Raw genomic sequence first — 18,905 nt, 5'->3', positions numbered from 1 at the left:
TGTTTAGTTGTTTCTTTGAGATCCTCGCCTGTCTCTCTCTCTCTCTCTCTCTGCCTCAGTAGAATTGTATCTGTCGATTTTATGTATACTTTAGCTTTGTCTCTCTTTCTCCAATCACTCTATGGGTCTCTCTCTGTCATTATACATACTTCACTGTCTTTTCTTTCCCTTTCCTTTTTTCCTTCCCAGTTTATCTACCCTTTATCCTGCTTTGTCCGTGATTTTTATTTTTTTTTCCAAAAAAGAAAATCTCTTTCTCTCATTTGCCCTCTATTTTCTCTCTCTTTTTCGTTCTCTTTGTATTTTTTTCTTTATTTTCTCTCTCACGCCCTTTCTCTCTCTCTCTCTCTGATATTTTTCTTCACTTCTCTTCCCTCTTCTTCATCTGCTTTATCTAACTGTTTAGTAATTTTTATTGTATAGCTCTACTCAGATTTTGTTTTATAAATAGAAATATATGCATTATAATTAATTAACAATTAAACTGGAATTAAGTCCGTTGCACGTTTACTGAATAAATATGCTTGCCGTCTGACTCGAAGGCAAAGGGTATGATTACTCTGTTAATGCCAATGGCAGCGCATGATAATTAGAGACTTCCGTCTGCCTTAACCTACGCCAAGATCGGCAACAAGACCCGGTGGACCTTGAACTGAGCCGGAAGAGGGGTAGTAGGAAGAGGATGAGAGAGAGAGAGAGAGAGAGAGAGAGAGAGAAGGGAGAGTGAGAGAGAGTTCAATAAACGTATGCTTATCTATGGTGGCATGCTACAACCCGCGTGGCGTGCGTCCTTGCGCCAACCATTTGCATGTGAGACTACCCTGCGCCTGCCTGATAACTGTTAATGCAGCTGTAAATGTCAGAGATAAAGCAAAAGGCAACCAGGCAGCGCTGTCCACGATCGTGTGAGAGAGAGAGAGGGCGAGAGCGCGCAGTTGTAATATTAAATAATAGCCGGGCCGACACGCTCATCAGCGCTAAGGCAGAGAACGTGCTGGCGCATATCGCGTATACGCGCCGTGTGCCAGCAGCGAGTGCCGGCTAAAGCGCCTTGCGTGTGTGTGTGTGTAAGCGAGAGAGTGACTGTGTTTGTGTGTGTGCTGAGAACGTTTCGCTGTTGTTGTTGTTCGCTCGCAATTTGGTTGCATTTCGTTGCATTTTGTGCTCGCTCGACGCTTATCCACACACACACACACACATATACACACACTCAGCTAATTGTTGTTGTCTTTTCATTTGTGAGCGCGTCGCAGCTTAGAAATTGCAATTCTCGTGTCGGCAGCGGTTTTTGGGGCCTTTTTCTTTCAGTTAGATTTTGACACGCGCAGCGACAACGAGCCCCAACAACGCGTCTCTCTCTCTCGCTTCATTCGTTCACATACACTTCAGAGGCGCCACAGCGAGGGCCCAAACGTAATACTTGGCTATATTTATATATGTATATACATATGTGTGTGTGTGTGTGTGTGTGTGTGTGGATATATATCTGCATTATAACTCGTTTAGCAATGCATTCGCTCTATTCTAATCGTTGTGTCTAACGGACTACTAAACAGCTGTAACTCGATCGTAAATACGTTTTTAGCTCGCCTGATCAACGTGTTTGTGTGTGTGCGCAGGGTGCTTATATGTGTGAGTCGCTGTTTTAGTTTGCTTCCTGCGCGACTTTTGGTGTTTGCTCAAATTTCCAAAAAACAAAAAACAAAAAAAAAATGTGCTTGAAAACAAAAAACAAATAAATAATCCTATAATCAAATTACCAACACCAAAAAAGTGCTTGAAAACATAAAAAATATATGATAAAACCGAAAAAATTTTCAAATTTGCTAAAAAAAAAAAATAAATAAAAGAAAATACTTTAAAAATATTATAAATAAAAGAAGAAAATATATAATAAAAGCAGAGATATTTAAAGTTTGCTAAAACATAAAGTTTGATAAAACATAAAGTTTGCTAAAACATAATGTTTTAAAACTATAAATTAAATTCTACACGCTTGGCTGTTGAATTTTAAGTAAACAAATAAGATTTTATATTATGTAATCTTAAAATATTTAAAACAAAAATGCTGAATCAATAAAAAATTTCAAGAAAGTATTCAATGTGAAATGTATATATATATATATTCCTGTGTGAGGTTATTTAACAATAATAAATAAAATATATGTGAAATTAGCAATAAATATTTATAAAATATAAAGTGGAAAAGAAAAATAAAATAAAATACTAAATATAAATACTAAACAAACGCAGCAATACAAATAAAACAAAAATAGTTTCTATCAAATGAGGAACTTAACTATTTGGTGAATAGTTAGACCCGGGTGGGGGCACGAGAACAAACAGATAAGTAGAGAAATCAGAGAGAATTCAATGAGAGCTAATCTAGAGTGCATTCAACCAAAAGTGTTTGACGTATGTCGTGCCCAAAGGTGAGAGCGCGCTAAATGGCGGCTTAAAACGAACGGCGAAAAAATTGCGACTGGACAAACAAATATTGAGAAAAAACTAATAGAACGTTATGCAACACTGGCAACAGGCCTGCACTTACAGAAAACCTGCAACTTATTATAGGGTTTGGCTAATCAACTTTTAGTTTTTAGCTAAAAAAAAAATATATTGAAATTTAAAATTTGTTAAAGCACTTACATGTATATTTTTTTTGTCTATAATAATTTTAATTTGAATAATTTTTAATATATCAAATTTTATTTATTTATTTTTTTCCCCAAACTTTACACTACAAAAAATTGTGCACCGAAATATTTTTAAATTTAAATTTTTAAATCACACGCATTGAATAATTTTTTCTAATAATTTTCAAACGTTATTATTAATTTTCGGTTTGTTTATTATTTCAATTTTTATTTGAAATTAAATTCACTGTCAGAGTCGTTTAGTTTGATGCGATTGAGCCGCCGCGTTTGCGGTTTTTGGATACTCGGTTTTATTTGTATTTTATTTATTTTGTTGTTTAGGGAGGGAGCGCCTTGTCGATGGTTTGAGCAGCGTCTTTATTTTACTTTACTTTTATTATTTTGAAACGTCATCGTCAGCGTTTGAGTCGACTGTCTCACTGAGTGAATGTCAGCTTATGTGTGTGTGTGTGAGTGTGTAGGTATGTGTGTGTGTGTTTTACCTCATGCGCTTCGCAGTGTGAGTGCGCGTGTGCATTCTGCACTAGTGCTTCTGAGTGTAACTGTGTGTGTGTGTGTGTGTGTGTGTGTACGATCATGCGGCAGGCAGCTAAAATGCCAGCGTAAAATCATTTTAATTGACAACTAGCAAATAATAAACAAATATGTTACAACTACTCAGTGTGAGCGAGAGAGCAAGTAATCAAATCTCCTCTTTCTCTTCTTATATACATATATGTATGTATGTATATATAATTAACTATGTTCACTGCATAGCATTAAAATGCAATTTGTCTGCAGCGATCTAACAATCTTCAAGCATTTTGGTGGCTCTCAATCAATATTGATCAATATAGAGTTAGATATGTTTTTAAAGCTGTGTTAAAATATTTAACTATGAATAATCATATATAAATATATATGTATTTACATGCATACATATATGTATATTTTTTAAGTAAAAATAAACATTCGACCGGCTTTTAATAATTTGTAGCTAATGGCCAACTGGCTGAATGCGTCATAAAGCTAGAAAAAAAATACTAGAAAATATTTAGTAATTATTATGGCGAAAAAAAGTAATAAATATAAACTTAAAATTTATATATGCATATATTTAAAAAAATATATATATATTATATAGAATTTTGTATATGTTTAAATAAATATTTATTTAATATTAAATAAATCAAAAATAAAAATTTGAATTTAAATTTAATATAAATATATTTAAACAAATAATTAAATAAAAATAATAAACAAAACAATTAATAAATTTAAAATCGCTTGACAAATTAAAGTTTTCTACTTGATGTGTTTGCTTTAAAAGTATAATATAAATATTATTCTTAAAAATCATCGTTATACTATTATTAATGATGACTTAAAAAAAAGTAAAGTAAAAAAAAAACGATATAAAGTGAATGCCGTTTAAGCCAAAAGTACTCGAGCTGCATCCGCATCAAAAGTGGAGATGAAGTGTCTAACAAACGCTCGATTAACTATGAGAAACACGCCGACTGATTTCAATAGATTATAATAAAATATAGTATCAAATATATATAATACATATCTAGACTTGTCTATAAGTCGGTAAGCAGCTTCACATGGAAATTATCTGAGCGAGCAGAGATCAGCGCGTGCATGAAATGAAAAAGCCCTTAGCTATTATGTCTAGGCCGAAAAAGAAAACAAAAAATGTATAGATATTGTATATGTATGTGGAGAAAGCTGGCAAATCAATGAATGACAGACAATTGGCAAAAGATAAAAATAAAAAAATAGGAAAAATTTAATTAAGTCAAGTTTAAAACAACAACAGCAACAAGCAGAAGAGCGTCCACAATTGAGATGTCGAGTGTGAGAGAGAGAGGAAGAGAGAAAGGCAGTTTGTAATTGAATATGTGTGTATGTGCGAGCGAAACAAAAAATATTACAAAAGTCGCAAAGCTTTGGCAGAAAAAAGGCGGAACGCAGCAAAACAAAACACTGCAAAAGTGCTGTGGGTGCTGGCAGGGCGGCATTATCATCCACAACATACACAAACACAGACACACACGCTGCCACACAGACACACACAGTGACACTATGCTGTAATCGCAATGCAATTAGCGCAGCCAGCAAAAGCTCAAGTTCACTGACAAAGAAATCAAACACTGTCACAAGCAAACACACACAACCACAGTCAAACACTAATACAGCGGTAGAGCAACTATGCGATAATTTGCGCACTGAGCGAAGCTTTAGAAATGCAATCAAATGACGTTCGCTGCCAGCGTGTGAGCGAGTGAGCGACGTAGGCAGACGTAGCACACGTGCTAGAGCGAGCAACAGAAAGCCAGTGAGAGCACGCGTTCTAATGCAAGCGTGTGAGAGAGCAGAGAGCCTAGAGCAGAGAGCGCAGAACGTAGTGAGCGCGGCTCGGCAAAACAGAAAGCTTTCTGGCATGAGTAGGTCAGTCAACGATCTTGCGGCTGTAGTTGGCAACCGGCTTTGCAAGCTCTCTGCTTCCGCATTGCAAAAGAGGCAAAGGAACAACAACATCAAAAACAAATACAAAACGTTTATCAATGCCAACTGAGCATAGTATAATAGCAACAACAAAATGTTGTCTAATGGGGGTGGGAGCGGGAGACACTCAGCTGTCGCAAGCTCTTCTAACTATTTATTTGTTTAGCTTAAGCTCTGCATTTGGCTAGATTTATTATGCAATTTTCTTGTTAAGGTGAAGGCGAATGAAATGTGAATAGCTTCTGTGTTGGGTTTACTCTATTTATAGGCAAGTTTAAACTGTATGCCTCATTGAGTTGATGCAGTAACATTTATATGATGTAACATTTATATGGTTGTTTGCTGACATTCAATTTGAGTTAGCAGTTTAATTTGTTCCTTCTTTCTCTCTCTCATATAGATGTGTATTTTCTATATAATCATCTGTGTTGCTGAATTCCTCTCTGTTTCTTTTTCTCTCTTTCTGTCTGTCTCTATATATCTTTCTATTTACTTGCCTGTCGTTTTCCATTCTACCATTCTTCTTCTCTCCCCAACTGCATCTGCAGCTCTTTCAGCTCACAAACTAGATCATTCAGTCATATCAATCATTTGCCTACATAGTTGTCAAATTTGAGCTTTAGTTTCCTTGACCTATGCACCACACTCACCCGCTTTCTATGTAATCTTCAGCCACTCCCTCTGTCCCAGTCTCAGCCTTCTCTTAGTCAATTGGCCATTGGCAGGCAACAAACCGCACTAATTGCAATTCGAGCTATTAAACAACACGTTGGCAATTATCAGCGGTAACAATTTTGTGTGTGTGTGTGTGTGTGTATTTTTTTTTAAAGCTGGGCAAAACCACACAGCACGTAAGCTGAACCCAACCAGTTGCTAGAGCCGCAACAACAAAAACAACAGCAATGATTGCTACTTAGGGTTAACCAGCCAACACTTGCAACAACAAGAACTTACCTGTCGCCCAGGTGGAGCTGGAGGCGGAGGTGGGCAAAAGCTGTCGGCGTTGTTGGCTTTGATGTGTATTTAAAACGTTTGTTGTGCTGCAACTGTTGAATACATGTGGGAAATTATGATTCGTTAAATGCTTGGCCGGACAAATGGCTAAACGGATTAATTAAACAGCAGCAGCCAACACACGCACACACACACACAGATACACAGACAGTTGCGTGTGTGTGAGTGCGTTTTAAGCCGCTTGTTTTCAGCTGTTTAAAGCCGTTCGCCGGCAACGCTTTTAATTAAGGCAACAACTTGGCCAGCTGCAAAGCCTGGCAAATGCAAAAACGACTTCGCAACAGCAACACCTTTTCTTTGACATTTTCTTTTGGCCAACGGCACACAACCACACACACACACACACACACACACACACACACTGAAAGCAGTGAAAGTTTTACTCAGCTCGAAGCCCCAGCAATATTTTGCAATTAAGCAAACGATTGTTATGCTGCAGATGCTAAAAAGCGCGAGCAGTTGACTTAAGCCATTAGCATTCAATATATACGGTATATATATATATATCATTTGGTGGAAAATGTAGTGTCACACACACGCACACCGATACAGACGCGCATTCATACACACGCATGATTATGCAATATGTGTGCAAGGCACGGGCAAACGCAGCCAATTGGTTGGCATTTGGTTAGCAGCTGCTATACCCACACTCACACACACACACACATTCATATAGTCTGTCTCTACACTCATACAACAACAGTTCATTTAAAAGGTTGTTATGGCATTCGCTGTCGCATTTAGTAACAGGCGCAAAATAACGTAGCATACTTTTTAGGGGTTGCAAAGTGCAGCATCTGCCACGGCTGCAATGATTGGCGCTCGGCCGCTGCCCATTGGGCACAGGGCACTAACTGCTGAACATATGCGCAGGCGCAGCAGAGAGTTACGTAATTGCAGCAGCAGCAGCAGCAGCGACAGCAGCAAAGGAAATTTCTTGATGAAGGATGATGCGGCTGCTGCCAACAGCATAACGCTGTGTACAATGCCCAGATGTATGTGTGTGTGTACGAGAGTGTATGTGTATGTGTGTGCGCATTGTGTCGAGAGCTAATATTCATTGAAAGACCAGCAGTAGATGTTCAACTGCACTTGTTGCTGACGGTACGCGAAATTCAGCGCATTAAAAAATACTAAAATAAAAAAATCAAATATTGAAAACAAATTCATTAAAGTATATCAAAGTTAACAAAATAAAATTGTTTTAAATTTCCAACAGCTCAAAGCTAACTGAAAAATAAAGAATACTTACAAAATGTGTGAAATATTTAAACAAATGGAACTCAGCTGCCGTGTGAATGTCACCTAAACGGAAAATTCAAATTCAATAAAGAAATTTAAAGAAATCAAAAAAAAAAAAAAAAAAAAGAACTATGTAAATATTTAAATTGTGGACTGAACAAAAGTTTAGTGCAAAGGTGTTTGTGTTTTTTTTTGTTCCTTGCATTTCGTAATTTAATTTAAAAATATATAAAAAGTATTTAACAACAATCTGGAAGTGGATTATCTAATAAATACGAAAATGGACGACGAAAGCGATGATAAGGATGACACGAAAAGGTGGGTAATAAATATATATTATAAAAAATCATATACATATGTACATACATATGCATTCATGTGAGCTACATCACAAGACTGCTGTGGGTGGGCCGCACTGCAATTGACAGTTATGATTTAAAGACGTAGACAAAACAGAAACAACAACAACTGAGGGAAAAACACAACAAAGTGCAACAGAAACAAGTGGGCATAATTATTTGTGTAACGCCAAAACTAGAATACTCTGTAGAAAAAGCTTTGCATGAGAAGCTTTACGTGAAAGCTTCAATTTATAAATTCTTCTGCTTATGTATGATATTATTTTTTAAGGCAATTCCACTCCATTATACTTCATATATTTGGATATAACCGAAAAAAGTGTGATTCTATTTATAGTAATAGCGAAGTTACACAAGATTTGACAGTTCTCTTTTAGGTATACGAGTATATTGATATTTTGGGATATACTAAATTGTTCAAGACATTTCGAGAAAGAACCAAATGTTGTTATACAAAATATAAAATGATCAATATTATGCTTATATGTATTTTATATATATTATAATATATAATATATATAAATGTATAAAATAATATAATATAAATATAATAAAAAAAAAATTTTTTGTTTTAGGCATTATGAAATAAATTATTTTTTAAACTTTAAGTTTTTATTGTAAAAAAAAAAAAAAAAAAAAAAAAAAAAAACAATGGATGAAAGATATTTGAAAGGACAAGAAGCCAAAGTTTAGCCAACATGTTTTTTAGTGACATTTAAAAAAAATGTAGGATTACCCTAAAGACGGTTCTTCTATATATAAAGAAGAGAACTTTTGCGAATGTAACATATTTTTAGTTCGAATAGGGACATTTTATCATTGCTCTTCAGGCAGCCTTCTTTATATCTCCATTTTTAGATTTTCAAAGAATTTCACAGATATATCGTTTACTTCAATTATTTTTTACTTCTTAGCTAACTGACTTATTATTATTACTATAAGTTCTTTTATAATTTCCAGTATTTCCAAACATTATCAGACCTAAATGAAATTTTGCATAAGTTGAGCAGCCTGAAATGTTTGTTAATTCATTTTGTTTCGTTTCTGGTTATATGTTTGCTATGTCATAATCGGCAAGAGCTGCCTTTTCCCACCCTTCTGGCCCCGTTCCACGGCAAAAGACTAAAACACAGACGAAAAAACTGGCTTAGTTGGCAAATTTTGTGCACACTTTGTCCAGGTAATAGACACCTTTAATAATCGAAAGCGAAGTAAAGTCCAATTCCGAACTTTAATTAACTGAAATTTGAGCGTTATTTGTTTTTTGGACATTCACCGAATGCGTTATGTGTTTCTCTTTATATAAAAATATATATAGGTTTATTATATATATATTGTAATTATGTTTGATAATAATTGTCTTCTTGTCTTGGATATTGTATAATACTATGTAAGCGCGCTGAGCTTGTCTTGCAATCAAATAAATATCAAATTAGTAACTCTAGAGCAACGAGAAGGGGAAGCGGTGAGCAGAGGCCGAGGCAGACAGCCAAGAATTAGGTTATATGAATATAAATATGTAGGGAAATGCAAAAAATAAGAGTAACAAACATAACATATACAAAACTTATATAGTGCCTCGCTCGCTCTCTTTCTCTCAGTCTCTCTCTCTCTTTCCCTCTCTTTCATGCAGGAAATGTCTTTCGACTGGTCTGCGGTTAATGAAAATTGCTTTGAGAATTCATATTTCCGAAAAATTTTGTTGAGCTGCAAATTATGAAAGAAATTGCTTGATAAACAAATAAATATAATATATACATGCATATTAAATTTTATATAACAATATTTATAAATATTGTATATATTGACATACATACATTAAGAGATAAGGAAATATCATAACTGAAAATTATATTTATGTGTTTGTGAAGTTGAGGATAGGTAATGGATGGATATCTAGAAGATGTGTATGAAGAAAATTGAATATGTGAAAGACAAATGTAAAAGATAAATAGATGTGAATTGTATATATAATAAACAAAAAGGCAGATATTTAAGGTACAGACATATCTATATTATATATAAAAAATAAGAGTAGTATATACTCAAAGGTATTCATAATTCACACGAACTTATCAAGGGAACGTTTAAGCGGAAAACTGAAATTTTCCGATTAGCTAACACGACAAATTCCTGCTGATAAACAAAAAGCAAAGAAGTAAATTGTATCTAAATCCGTTTAATAGACTAACCGAGTGAATAAGAACTGACTAAGCCAAGGTAACTGCATGCTGTGGCATGAGCTATCCTGTTGGCTTTTTCTTGTCCTCTCTTGCTCAATGGGTTCCAATTCCAGGAATTGACATAAACAACTAGATAGCTAGCTTTCTCTCTCTCTCTCTCTCTCTCTCTCTCTCTCTCTATGTCTCTCGCTCACTGACTCATTCCCATTGCATTGCTTCATAAGTTGCTCTGTATGCGTCTCATTTTATTGACACGCAAATGTCAAATGCAAAACTCGATGCCCAAAAATGTTTGCTCTAGCGCAACGAATGCAAAGCGACAATAGAACTGACACACACAAAAAATAGAGAAAGAGAAACCCCGCCCACAGCCTCAGATACAGTCTCAGACACAGTCAGATTCAGAGTCACAGGCACAGTTACCGCTACGCAACCAAATGCAGCCCACACCAACCCAACCCACACCACCCCACTCCACCCACTCATATCAATTGCCTAAGCATGTGTGTGAGAGCATGTGGGCGGATTTGTCTAATAAACGCCAGACAAAGCATCAAGCGCACCACACACGTGGGCCAAAGGTGAGCAGCTGTTCCATGTGTGCGTCAGTGTGTGTGTGCGGGGGTTGGCTACTCATGGGAATCCTTTTACAGTTGAGCTAATCTCAGTATGCCTCCCTGCCCTCCCCTTTTATGATTTGCCGTTATCATATATAGTTAATCTTAACATCGTTCTCTTTGGTTAACCCGAAGTCTTCTTTGCAGAAAGTCCCGCAATTTGAGCGAGAAGAAGCGCCGGGATCAGTTCAATTCGCTGGTGAACGATTTGAGTGCATTGATAACCACGTCGAATCGCAAAATGGACAAATCCACAGTGCTCAAATCCACAATAGCATTCCTAAAGAATCACAATGGTAAGGACTTGGCAATGAAGATGAAAATCAAATGGAAAATCTATTGAAAATGTCTTTTCCTTTTCGTTTTTGTCCTATGCAGAGGCGACGGACAGATCGAAGGTCTTTGAGATCCAGCCGGAATGGAAGCCCACGTTTCTCACAAATGACGAGTTCACGCACCTGATGCTGGAGTCTCTGGATGGCTTCATGATGGTGTTTAGCAGCATGGGCTCCATATTCTATGCGTCGGAGAGCATTACCTCGCAGCTGGGCTACTTGCCGGTAGGTGGCGCCACCTAAGCAAAGGGAAAACCAAAATTCACCTCTATTCTCTGTCCCTTCAGCATGACCTGTACAACATGAGCATCTATGATCTGGCCTACGAAATGGATCACGAGGCCTTGCTGAACATCTTCTTGAATCCCACGCCCGTCATCGAGCCCCGCCAGACGGACATCAGCGCCAGCAACCAGATTACCTTCTACACGCATCTGAAGCGCGGCGGCCTGGAGAAAGTCGATGCCAACTCCTATGAGCTGGTCAAATTCGTGGGCTACTTTCGTAGGTAGTCGAGCAGTCGCATTCGAGCCGAGTTACTTAAACTAAGCTCTTCTCTATAGGCAACGACACCAGCGCCCACTCGGACAGCCCGAGCAACAGCAGTCAGCTGACGTTGCCGCGCATCTTCCAGCAGCATCCGGGCGTTGAGCTGGACAGGAAGCTGGTGTTTGTGGGCACGGGACGCATACAGACACCGCAGCTGATACGCGAGATGAGCATCATCGATCCCACCAGCAACGAGTTCACCTCGAAGCACAGCATGGAGTGGAAGTTCCTCTTCCTCGACCATCGGGCGCCGCCCATTATCGGGTACATGCCCTTCGAGGTGCTGGGCACCTCGGGCTATGACTACTATCACTTCGACGACCTGGACAGCATTGTGGCCTGCCACGAAGAGTGTAAGCAGAGGGAAGATCCAGCAGTTAAGTCAAACTCTAATCCCCAACTCTCTCTCCCTCAGTACGCCAGACGGGCGAGGGCAAGTCCTGCTACTACCGCTTCCTGACCAAGGGCCAGCAGTGGATTTGGCTGCAGACGGACTACTATGTGAGCTACCACCAGTACAATTCGAAGCCGGACTATGTGGTGTGCACGCACAAGGTGGTCAGCCATGCGGAGGTCATCAAGCAGAGCCACAAGGAGCGACAGAAGCCCACCAAGCCCCTCAACTCCTCCAGCAGCAGCAAGTGCGCCTCGGCGACGACCACGCTGCGCGACTTTGAGCTGGGCAACCAGAATCTGGACAGCGCGCTGCTCGGCAATACGCTGGCCAGCCTGAGCAACGAGGTGGCAGCCGCCACGTCGCCCACTGTCGACTCGTCGCCCATGTGGTCGACGGGCGCGGCTCCTGCTGCCAGCACCTGCCAGCTGAACTCGGTGAAGACCTCGCGGCCCGCTTCCAGCTACGGCAACATCAGCTCCACGGGCATCTCGCCGAAAGCCAAGCGCAAGTGCTACTTCTACAACAGAGGCAACGAGTCCGACTCCACCTCCATGTCCGCAGATTCTGTGATCAGTCGCCAGTCGCTGATGACGCATGTCAGCTCGGTAAGCAAACAGATTTCACCTGGCTTATGGCGCTATCTCTATCTCTATCTCTGTTCCTCTACCTGCAGCAAAGTCAGCGGCATCGTTCGCATCATCAGCAGCAACGGCAGCAGCAGCAGCAGCAACAACAGCAGCATCAGCAACAGCATCCGCAGCAGCAGCAGCAACAACAACAACAGCAGCAGCAGCAGCAAAACTCACACTCTCAGCAGCAGCAGCAGCAACAGTTGCAGCATCAACAGCTCACCCAGCACCATTTGCACCAGCAACAGTTGCAGCTGCAGCAGGGCACTGCTGCGCCCAAAATCCTGCCCATGCCGTTGGCAACCACCCAGATTGTCACGAGCAACGCCTGCCAGTTTCCACAGTCCAGCTATCCGCTGACCAGTCCCCAGCTGGTGGCGCCCAGCTTCCTGGAGCCACCGCAGTACCTCGCAGCCATACCCATGCAGCCGGTGATGGCGCCGTTTCCTGTGGCGCCAGTCCTGTCGCCGTTGCCCATGCAGACGCAGTCGGAGCTGCTGCCGGGCGCCGTTGTCATGACCTCCACGCAGAGCCAGCTGCAGGATCAGCTGCAGCGCAAGCACGACGAGCTGCAGAAGCTGATCATGCAGCAGCAGAACGAGCTGCGCATTGTCTCCGAGCAACTGTTGCTGGCGCGCTACACCTACCTGCAGCCCATGATGCCCATGGGCTTCGCTGCCAGCAACATGGCCGTTGCTGCTGCCGCCGTCGAGGGCAACTCTGCCGGCAACCATGTGCAGCGCAACTTCAACTTCAGCGGCAGCAATGCTGTGGAGCCTCAGTTCAATCAGTATGGCTTCGCTTTGAACTCGGAGCAGATGCTCAATCAGCAGGACCAGCAGATGATGATGCAGCAGCAGCAGAATCTGCACAATCAGCAGCAGCACAATCACAGCCTGCAGCAGCAGCAGCCGCAGCAGAGTCAGCAACAGCTGCAGCTGCAACAGAGCCAGACTCAACAGCAACAGCAACAGCAGCAGCAGCAGCAGCAGTTGCAGCTGCAACAGCACAGCCAGAACAACATATTGTCGCGGGAGGATATTGAGGACATCGATGCCTTCCTCAATCTGTCGCCGCTGCAGTCGCTGAATCAGCTCAACAGCAGCAATGCCAACAGCAATGCCAACGCCAGCGGCAACAACAACAATGCCAACAACGCCAGCAATAGCAACAGCAACAGCAACAATAATGGCAACAGCAACAACAGCAACTCCAACACTAACAACAACAACAACTCGAATGCTCCAGAGAACACAAATGAAGACTCGCTGCTCTCCTACATGCAAATGGCCACCGAGTCGGGCGCCTCGCTCAACTTTCACATGGGCATCAGCGACGACGGCTCCGAGACGCACAGCGAGGACAATAAGTTGATGCGCAGCACCAGCAGCAATCAGCAGCAGCAACAGCAGCAGCAACAGCAGCAACAGCAACAGCAGCAGCAGCAACTGTTGCAGCCGCAGCCTGTAGTGGCGCAGCAACTGTTGCAGACGCAACAGCAGCAGCAACAACAAAGCAACTTCTTTGCTGCAAATCCCTTTGGCAGCTCGACCCAGAGTCAGCTGGCAAACGATCTGGAGATCCTGCCATATCCAATCGGGCAGGAGGCAACACAAAGTCTGTTCAGCTCCCCCCACACTGCGAACAGTAGTCAATAGTGCAAGTGGGCGTGGCCTGGCTGAGCTGACCAACCGAAATTCCTTAAAACTTAGCCATAAACAAAGACATAAATATATATATATATATATATATATATATATATATATATATATATATAGCTAACAGATATATGATATATAGATATTTAGTTATCTAGGCAGCTGTATTATATAAATCGTCTCTAAGTCCTACGGCACACGGCTCTCTCTTTAGCGTACATAGACAATAGCCACAACTAGTTGTAGATCTCAACAGACTGAGTATTGCGCTAATCCTTAATTCACTCTAAATCTGTATACATATAAATATTGATGTATATTCTATATATAAGCTTTATATTATTCGTACTGTAGGCTCAAGTTCTCAAAAGTTGAGTTTTAGCTTTAGTTTAGTGAAAGATCGTTATAGATAAAACAAAAAAAGAACAGCCCAACGTTTGCAATTAAACCAGTAAGTGCCAATGCCGCACACAAGGGATCTCTCAGAATAACATACACACACACATACATTTCCATGTACATATAGTCAAAAGCAACTAAAACAAAAGAAAACTTACAAATACCATATCATTCCGCTATACATATATATCTGGAATATACATACATACAAGTGTATATATATGTACATATATATTATTTATAAAGACTGCGTCTCGTTTTAAGCTAACGATATACATATCTAGTTGATAAGTCGAAAACTCAGGTTGAGATTGCAACTGAATTATTTGCTGTGAACATATTCAAATATTAAACAAAAACAACAACAAAAAACATTATTTTTTGTTCTTATTATTTGACAACTTCAAGTTCTGTTATATACATATATAGAATCTATAGATAAACAGAGCTTTAACTGTATTAAAATCTGTTGCAGTTATGATTTCTTTTCTTACTTTGTATTGGATATATTCATGTATATTTAACCTATTCACATTCCCATTCTATGGTAGCTGATAAAGAGCCAAATGCAAAGAGCCTAAATCATAAATAAATATATTTATATAGCATATTTGTATATTTATATGCATCCATATGAATTGGCTTTCAATTAGTTGTAATTACTACCTGTACATGCCTATACAAACTAGTTAAAAACTCCCCCTAAGCCTGTATATAATTGTATTCCATAATTCTTGAAGATATGTGTAGATAACTCTATATAAACTATATGTATATAGTATAGATCAATAATTCAAACACACGTGTTGTAATAAACAAGAGGTGAAAAAGAAGAGTATATTATACGTTTTCATACATATGTATATGGTTATAGAGTAGCATAGGTACATATATATTTAGAGAGAGTGGGGATTTCTTATACCTAAAATTCGCAATCTAAACGCGCAGCTTGACAATCGCATTCTGAAGTATTTGGAACTCGGCATTGATGTTGTTCATCAGATTGGAGATTTGATGCTTGGAGTCGAGCACCTCCACGCTCTGTGTGTAGGCATTGTAGCGCACGCCGAAGGGGCGGGGAATGGAGTTGGCAAATTTACTGCAAGTAAATTGAAATTTGAGATCGAAATCGAAGTAACTATCATTAATATGATCCCAACTCACATGGTCTTCTCTTTGGCATTCTCGAAGCTGTCGGCCACATAGTAAAGCGGCTGGAATTGTGTAATGGGATATTTGGTAACGCCCGTCACCTCCGGCTCAAAGTCCTTCAGCTGCGGCTTGTCCGTCAGGCAGTACTCCAGCTCGCCGTAGGACGAGAGCAGACCAGCGCCAAAGGCCTTCAGCTCGCCCTCCTGACGGCACAGGCCGTACTCGACAGTAAACCAGAAGATCTGCATGAATCACAGTTAATTAGAGAGGGAGTGTGAGAAAGAGAAGGGGGAAGGGGGAAGGGGGAAGTAAGCGTGCCAACTTACCGTGGATAGCTTCTCAATGTAGTCATCGGGCGCTCCTAGAGAGGCCAAGCCAATCTCCTGGCAGAACTGCGCAAAGGCTGGATCAGCGAAGAGCGGCACATGGCCCAACAGCTCGTGGCAGACATCCGGCTCGGGTGTGTACATGGGCTTGCTGGGATGCCTAATATACTGGGTGGAGTGGAAGACGCGGAAGGCCAGGCCCGCAAGGAAATCCCGAGAGCTGAGCAAACCAGCCACAGGACGCAGAGTGAAGCCCGTGCAATCTGGCAAAGAGGAATCGTAGTTTAATAAAAGACTACATAAAAGATATACATATAAAGAGAGAGGGAGAGAGAGAGATGAAAATATATATCAATTTGTCCTAAGGGAATATCAAACATCAAGTCTCTTTCTCTTACAGAGATTAGAATCAGAGCAGCTCGATCTATAGCTCATTCATCAGACCTGGAATATATTCAGAGCTCGACTTACCCCTCAAGAAGTTGGACACATCCTCCAGCTGGGGAATGTTATCCTCGCGAAAGCCGCAATTGTCGACGAGCAGGGGAAAGACGTGATTGTATTCGCGGCAGGCGTGCGTCTTGTAGAGCTTGGTCAGATTGCGGAAGATGATGCCCCAGGTCTCGATCTCCTCCTTGGTGTAGTCCACGTGGGGCAGCTGCTCGCCGTGCTTGTAGTTGTAGGCGATGTCCGCAAAGTATTTGCGGCGCTTGCGGTACTCGGGATCTGTGAAGCCGGGATGATCGGCGTCCAGCTCGGCGCCGTAGCTCAGGATCTGATTGGCGAAGCGATCCAGATCGCGTATACGGCGTGGAAACCAAGGCACTGCCGTGGCATTGTCCTTGTAGTCGCGCGAGATGATGTTGAAGTAGCTGCACTGCTCCTTCACATCCTCAATGGCCTTGCCCAGGGCACCGGACTTGCCGTCGCACTCCACAAAGAACTCGTAGCCGGGCACACGGAGCGACGAGCGCGACTCGATGTGCAGCAGGTTGATGTCGTGCTTCTTGAAAATGGCCAGGGTATTGGCCAGGGCGCCGCTGGAAAGGGACGAGTCCTTGGGCGAGAAGAGCAGGCAGGTGTTCTTCGCCTCCCGCATGTCCACGCCCTCCGCTATGTACGCGGAGTCCTCAATGCGCGTTGGCTACAACAGCAACAACAACAACAAAGCGAAGCAGTTAATACGAGCTCTTATCAATTCCTAGACTAATCCATTTGCATAATAGTCTGACTAGGCTATCAGTTAGGCATCAGCAGAAGTGTCCATCAATCAATCAAAACTAATGTTCTATATTATTGCATTCTCTATTCATATATGTATATATTTGTATATGTATACGCGTATGTATATGTTAGATGCGTCTTGGGCATTGCAAACAGATATTAACGTCAGGGAAATTTTATGGCATTGTTTTGTTGCTTTTTATTTTTTTATAATTTTTTTTTTCGCTCGGGTTACAAAGGTTAACATCAAACCATGATCTGGCTTGATGCATATCGAAGGTTTCCATTCTAACCGCAATGCTCGACTGCAGGGCCAAAGCCTTAAACTGGCTTTATATTGAGCACATATATATGCATAGATATATTCTTTTTATAGCTACATTAAGCTGAGACTTGATTCTTGATGAATATTACAATGTAAGAATCTTGACATCATTTTAGAGATTTGCTTAGACTGAACTCTGAGCGAGAACTTAGGCGCAATTAGGTCTTTAGCCAAGTTTAGCTTCAAGAAACATTAACTGTTCTCTGACATTAATCTATTTAAGCAAAAAAAAATCTAGCAATGGCATACATAGGATATCCTATACAAGTTCTTAAGGAATCTGCTTTCAAAATTTAGTCAAATCATAATTTATTTATATATTCATTCACAGTATTCCAAGTTCGCTTTTTCTGCTATATTATTTCAGTAGCTAATCATCATAAGTTTCTATATATCCCATATAAGCTCGATTAATTCAAATCATGTTGAATTTTAGATTGTGAAATTCACTGTAGAACTTTTGTTGTCCTTTTTCAAACAAAAATGTATTTATACTTGTGCATATATACATATATTCATTAAATACCAATTTGTTTTTCTAATTTTAATATCCCATAGAAACTAGTTCTAAAGTATTCAATATTGTTCTCTCTCAAATATTTATAAATATTCATTAAATTTTGTTCAGAATTTAAATTTCTTTAAAAGCTGGTTTAGAAACTCTTCACATATATTTAAGATTATATAAATATACCTGTACACCTATTAAATTAATCGCATTTAAAAATCTAATAAACCTATATAATTTTCTAATAAACATATATAATTTTAATAATTTAACACTAAGAACTAAAGCCTTTGTCTAAGACAAGAATTTGAACCCAGATTATCAATTCAAAATTATTATATTATTAATAAATAATTACAAGAGATTACTTAGAGATTAGCTTGATCTACAAAAAAACTTCTATTGCTTTGACTAATTTGAACTTTGATAATTCAATTAAATTCAATTATAGTGAATGCTCTGCATTTGTTTGTCATATATTTTGATCACTTTGCGTCAACTAATTATTTACGATTTAATTTGAAATGATTTTCACTTTTTATATTGAGTCTATATATAGTAGAGGAATTGCGTAGTGTACGAACCTTATCGAAGGAAACTTGTCGTTGGTACATATTGTACGACTCGATTGACCAAAAAACTGTAGCTTATTAGCGAAACGGAACGGAACGGAGCGAAGCGGAACGAAACGAAACGAAACGAAACTGAGGCAAACGCACCGCAAAACACACGAGTTAAAACTGATTTGGCTTTTGAGTTATTCAGGCGCTTTTATAGACTCGCACAGTAGCCAGAGTGGCTAATCTCTGTCAACAATAATATCAACAATAACAACCAA

General features: G+C 39.9%; 2 protein-coding genes across 6 annotated transcripts; one reads left to right on the top strand and one right to left on the bottom strand.

Annotated features, from left to right (window-relative positions):
* Window positions 1–525: 525 nt before the first annotated feature.
* Clk (circadian locomoter output cycles kaput protein Clock) lies at window positions 526–15,368 on the top strand. Of its 5 annotated transcripts, XM_089469219.1 has the most exons (9): window positions 526–1,413; window positions 6,943–7,268; window positions 7,384–7,724; window positions 10,701–10,861; window positions 10,944–11,125; window positions 11,188–11,404; window positions 11,464–11,802; window positions 11,865–12,451; window positions 12,520–15,368. In XM_089469219.1, exons 3-9 carry the CDS (start codon window positions 7,687–7,689, stop codon window positions 14,131–14,133), a joined length of 3,138 nt encoding a protein of 1,045 aa, XP_089325345.1. In that variant the 5' UTR covers window positions 526–1,413; window positions 6,943–7,268; window positions 7,384–7,686; the 3' UTR covers window positions 14,134–15,368. The 5 variants fall into 5 exon arrangements, with proteins under 5 accessions (XP_089325345.1, XP_089325342.1, XP_089325344.1 ...); XM_089469216.1 differs by lacking the exon at window positions 6,943–7,268; XM_089469218.1 differs by lacking the exon at window positions 6,943–7,268 and having other exon boundaries at window positions 526–1,438.
* Hn (phenylalanine hydroxylase) lies at window positions 15,339–18,819 on the bottom strand. Its single transcript, XM_018006341.2, has 5 exons — window positions 18,652–18,819; window positions 16,482–17,154; window positions 16,011–16,273; window positions 15,697–15,926; window positions 15,339–15,631 (listed from the first exon to the last, which is right to left on the bottom strand). The coding sequence occupies exons 1-5, from the start codon at window positions 18,679–18,681 to the stop codon at window positions 15,469–15,471; spliced, it is 1,359 nt and encodes a 452-aa protein (XP_017861830.1). The 5' UTR covers window positions 18,682–18,819; the 3' UTR covers window positions 15,339–15,468.
* Window positions 18,820–18,905: the final 86 nt, after the last annotated feature.

This window comes from Drosophila arizonae, chromosome 4 (assembly GCF_054131065.1).
Source record: "Drosophila arizonae isolate 15081-1271.41 chromosome 4, UAZ_ARI_1.0, whole genome shotgun sequence".
Lineage (NCBI taxonomy): Eukaryota > Metazoa > Arthropoda > Insecta > Diptera > Drosophilidae > Drosophila > Drosophila arizonae.
Note: the sequence above shows the minus strand (reverse complement) of the source record. Positions and strands in the feature narration are given on the sequence as shown.

Bases quoted from the DNA above. Each gene is read 5' to 3' on its own strand.
- Hn (XM_018006341.2), bottom strand. From the start codon at position 18,681: ATGTACCAACGACAAGTTTCCTTCGATAAG. The intron at 16,274-16,481 runs GTAAGTCGAGCT...CCTCTTTGCCAG, and splicing joins TGTGTCCAACTTCTTGAGGG to ATTGCACGGGCTTCACTCTG. The intron at 15,927-16,010 runs GTAAGTTGGCAC...TGATTCATGCAG, and splicing joins ACATTGAGAAGCTATCCACG to ATCTTCTGGTTTACTGTCGA.
- Clk (XM_089469216.1), top strand. From the start codon at position 7,687: ATGGACGACGAAAGCGATGATAAGGATGACACGAAAAG. The intron at 11,803-11,864 runs GTAAGCAGAGGG...TCTCTCCCTCAG, and splicing joins TGTGGCCTGCCACGAAGAGT to TACGCCAGACGGGCGAGGGC. The intron at 12,452-12,519 runs GTAAGCAAACAG...CTCTACCTGCAG, and splicing joins TGATGACGCATGTCAGCTCG to CAAAGTCAGCGGCATCGTTC.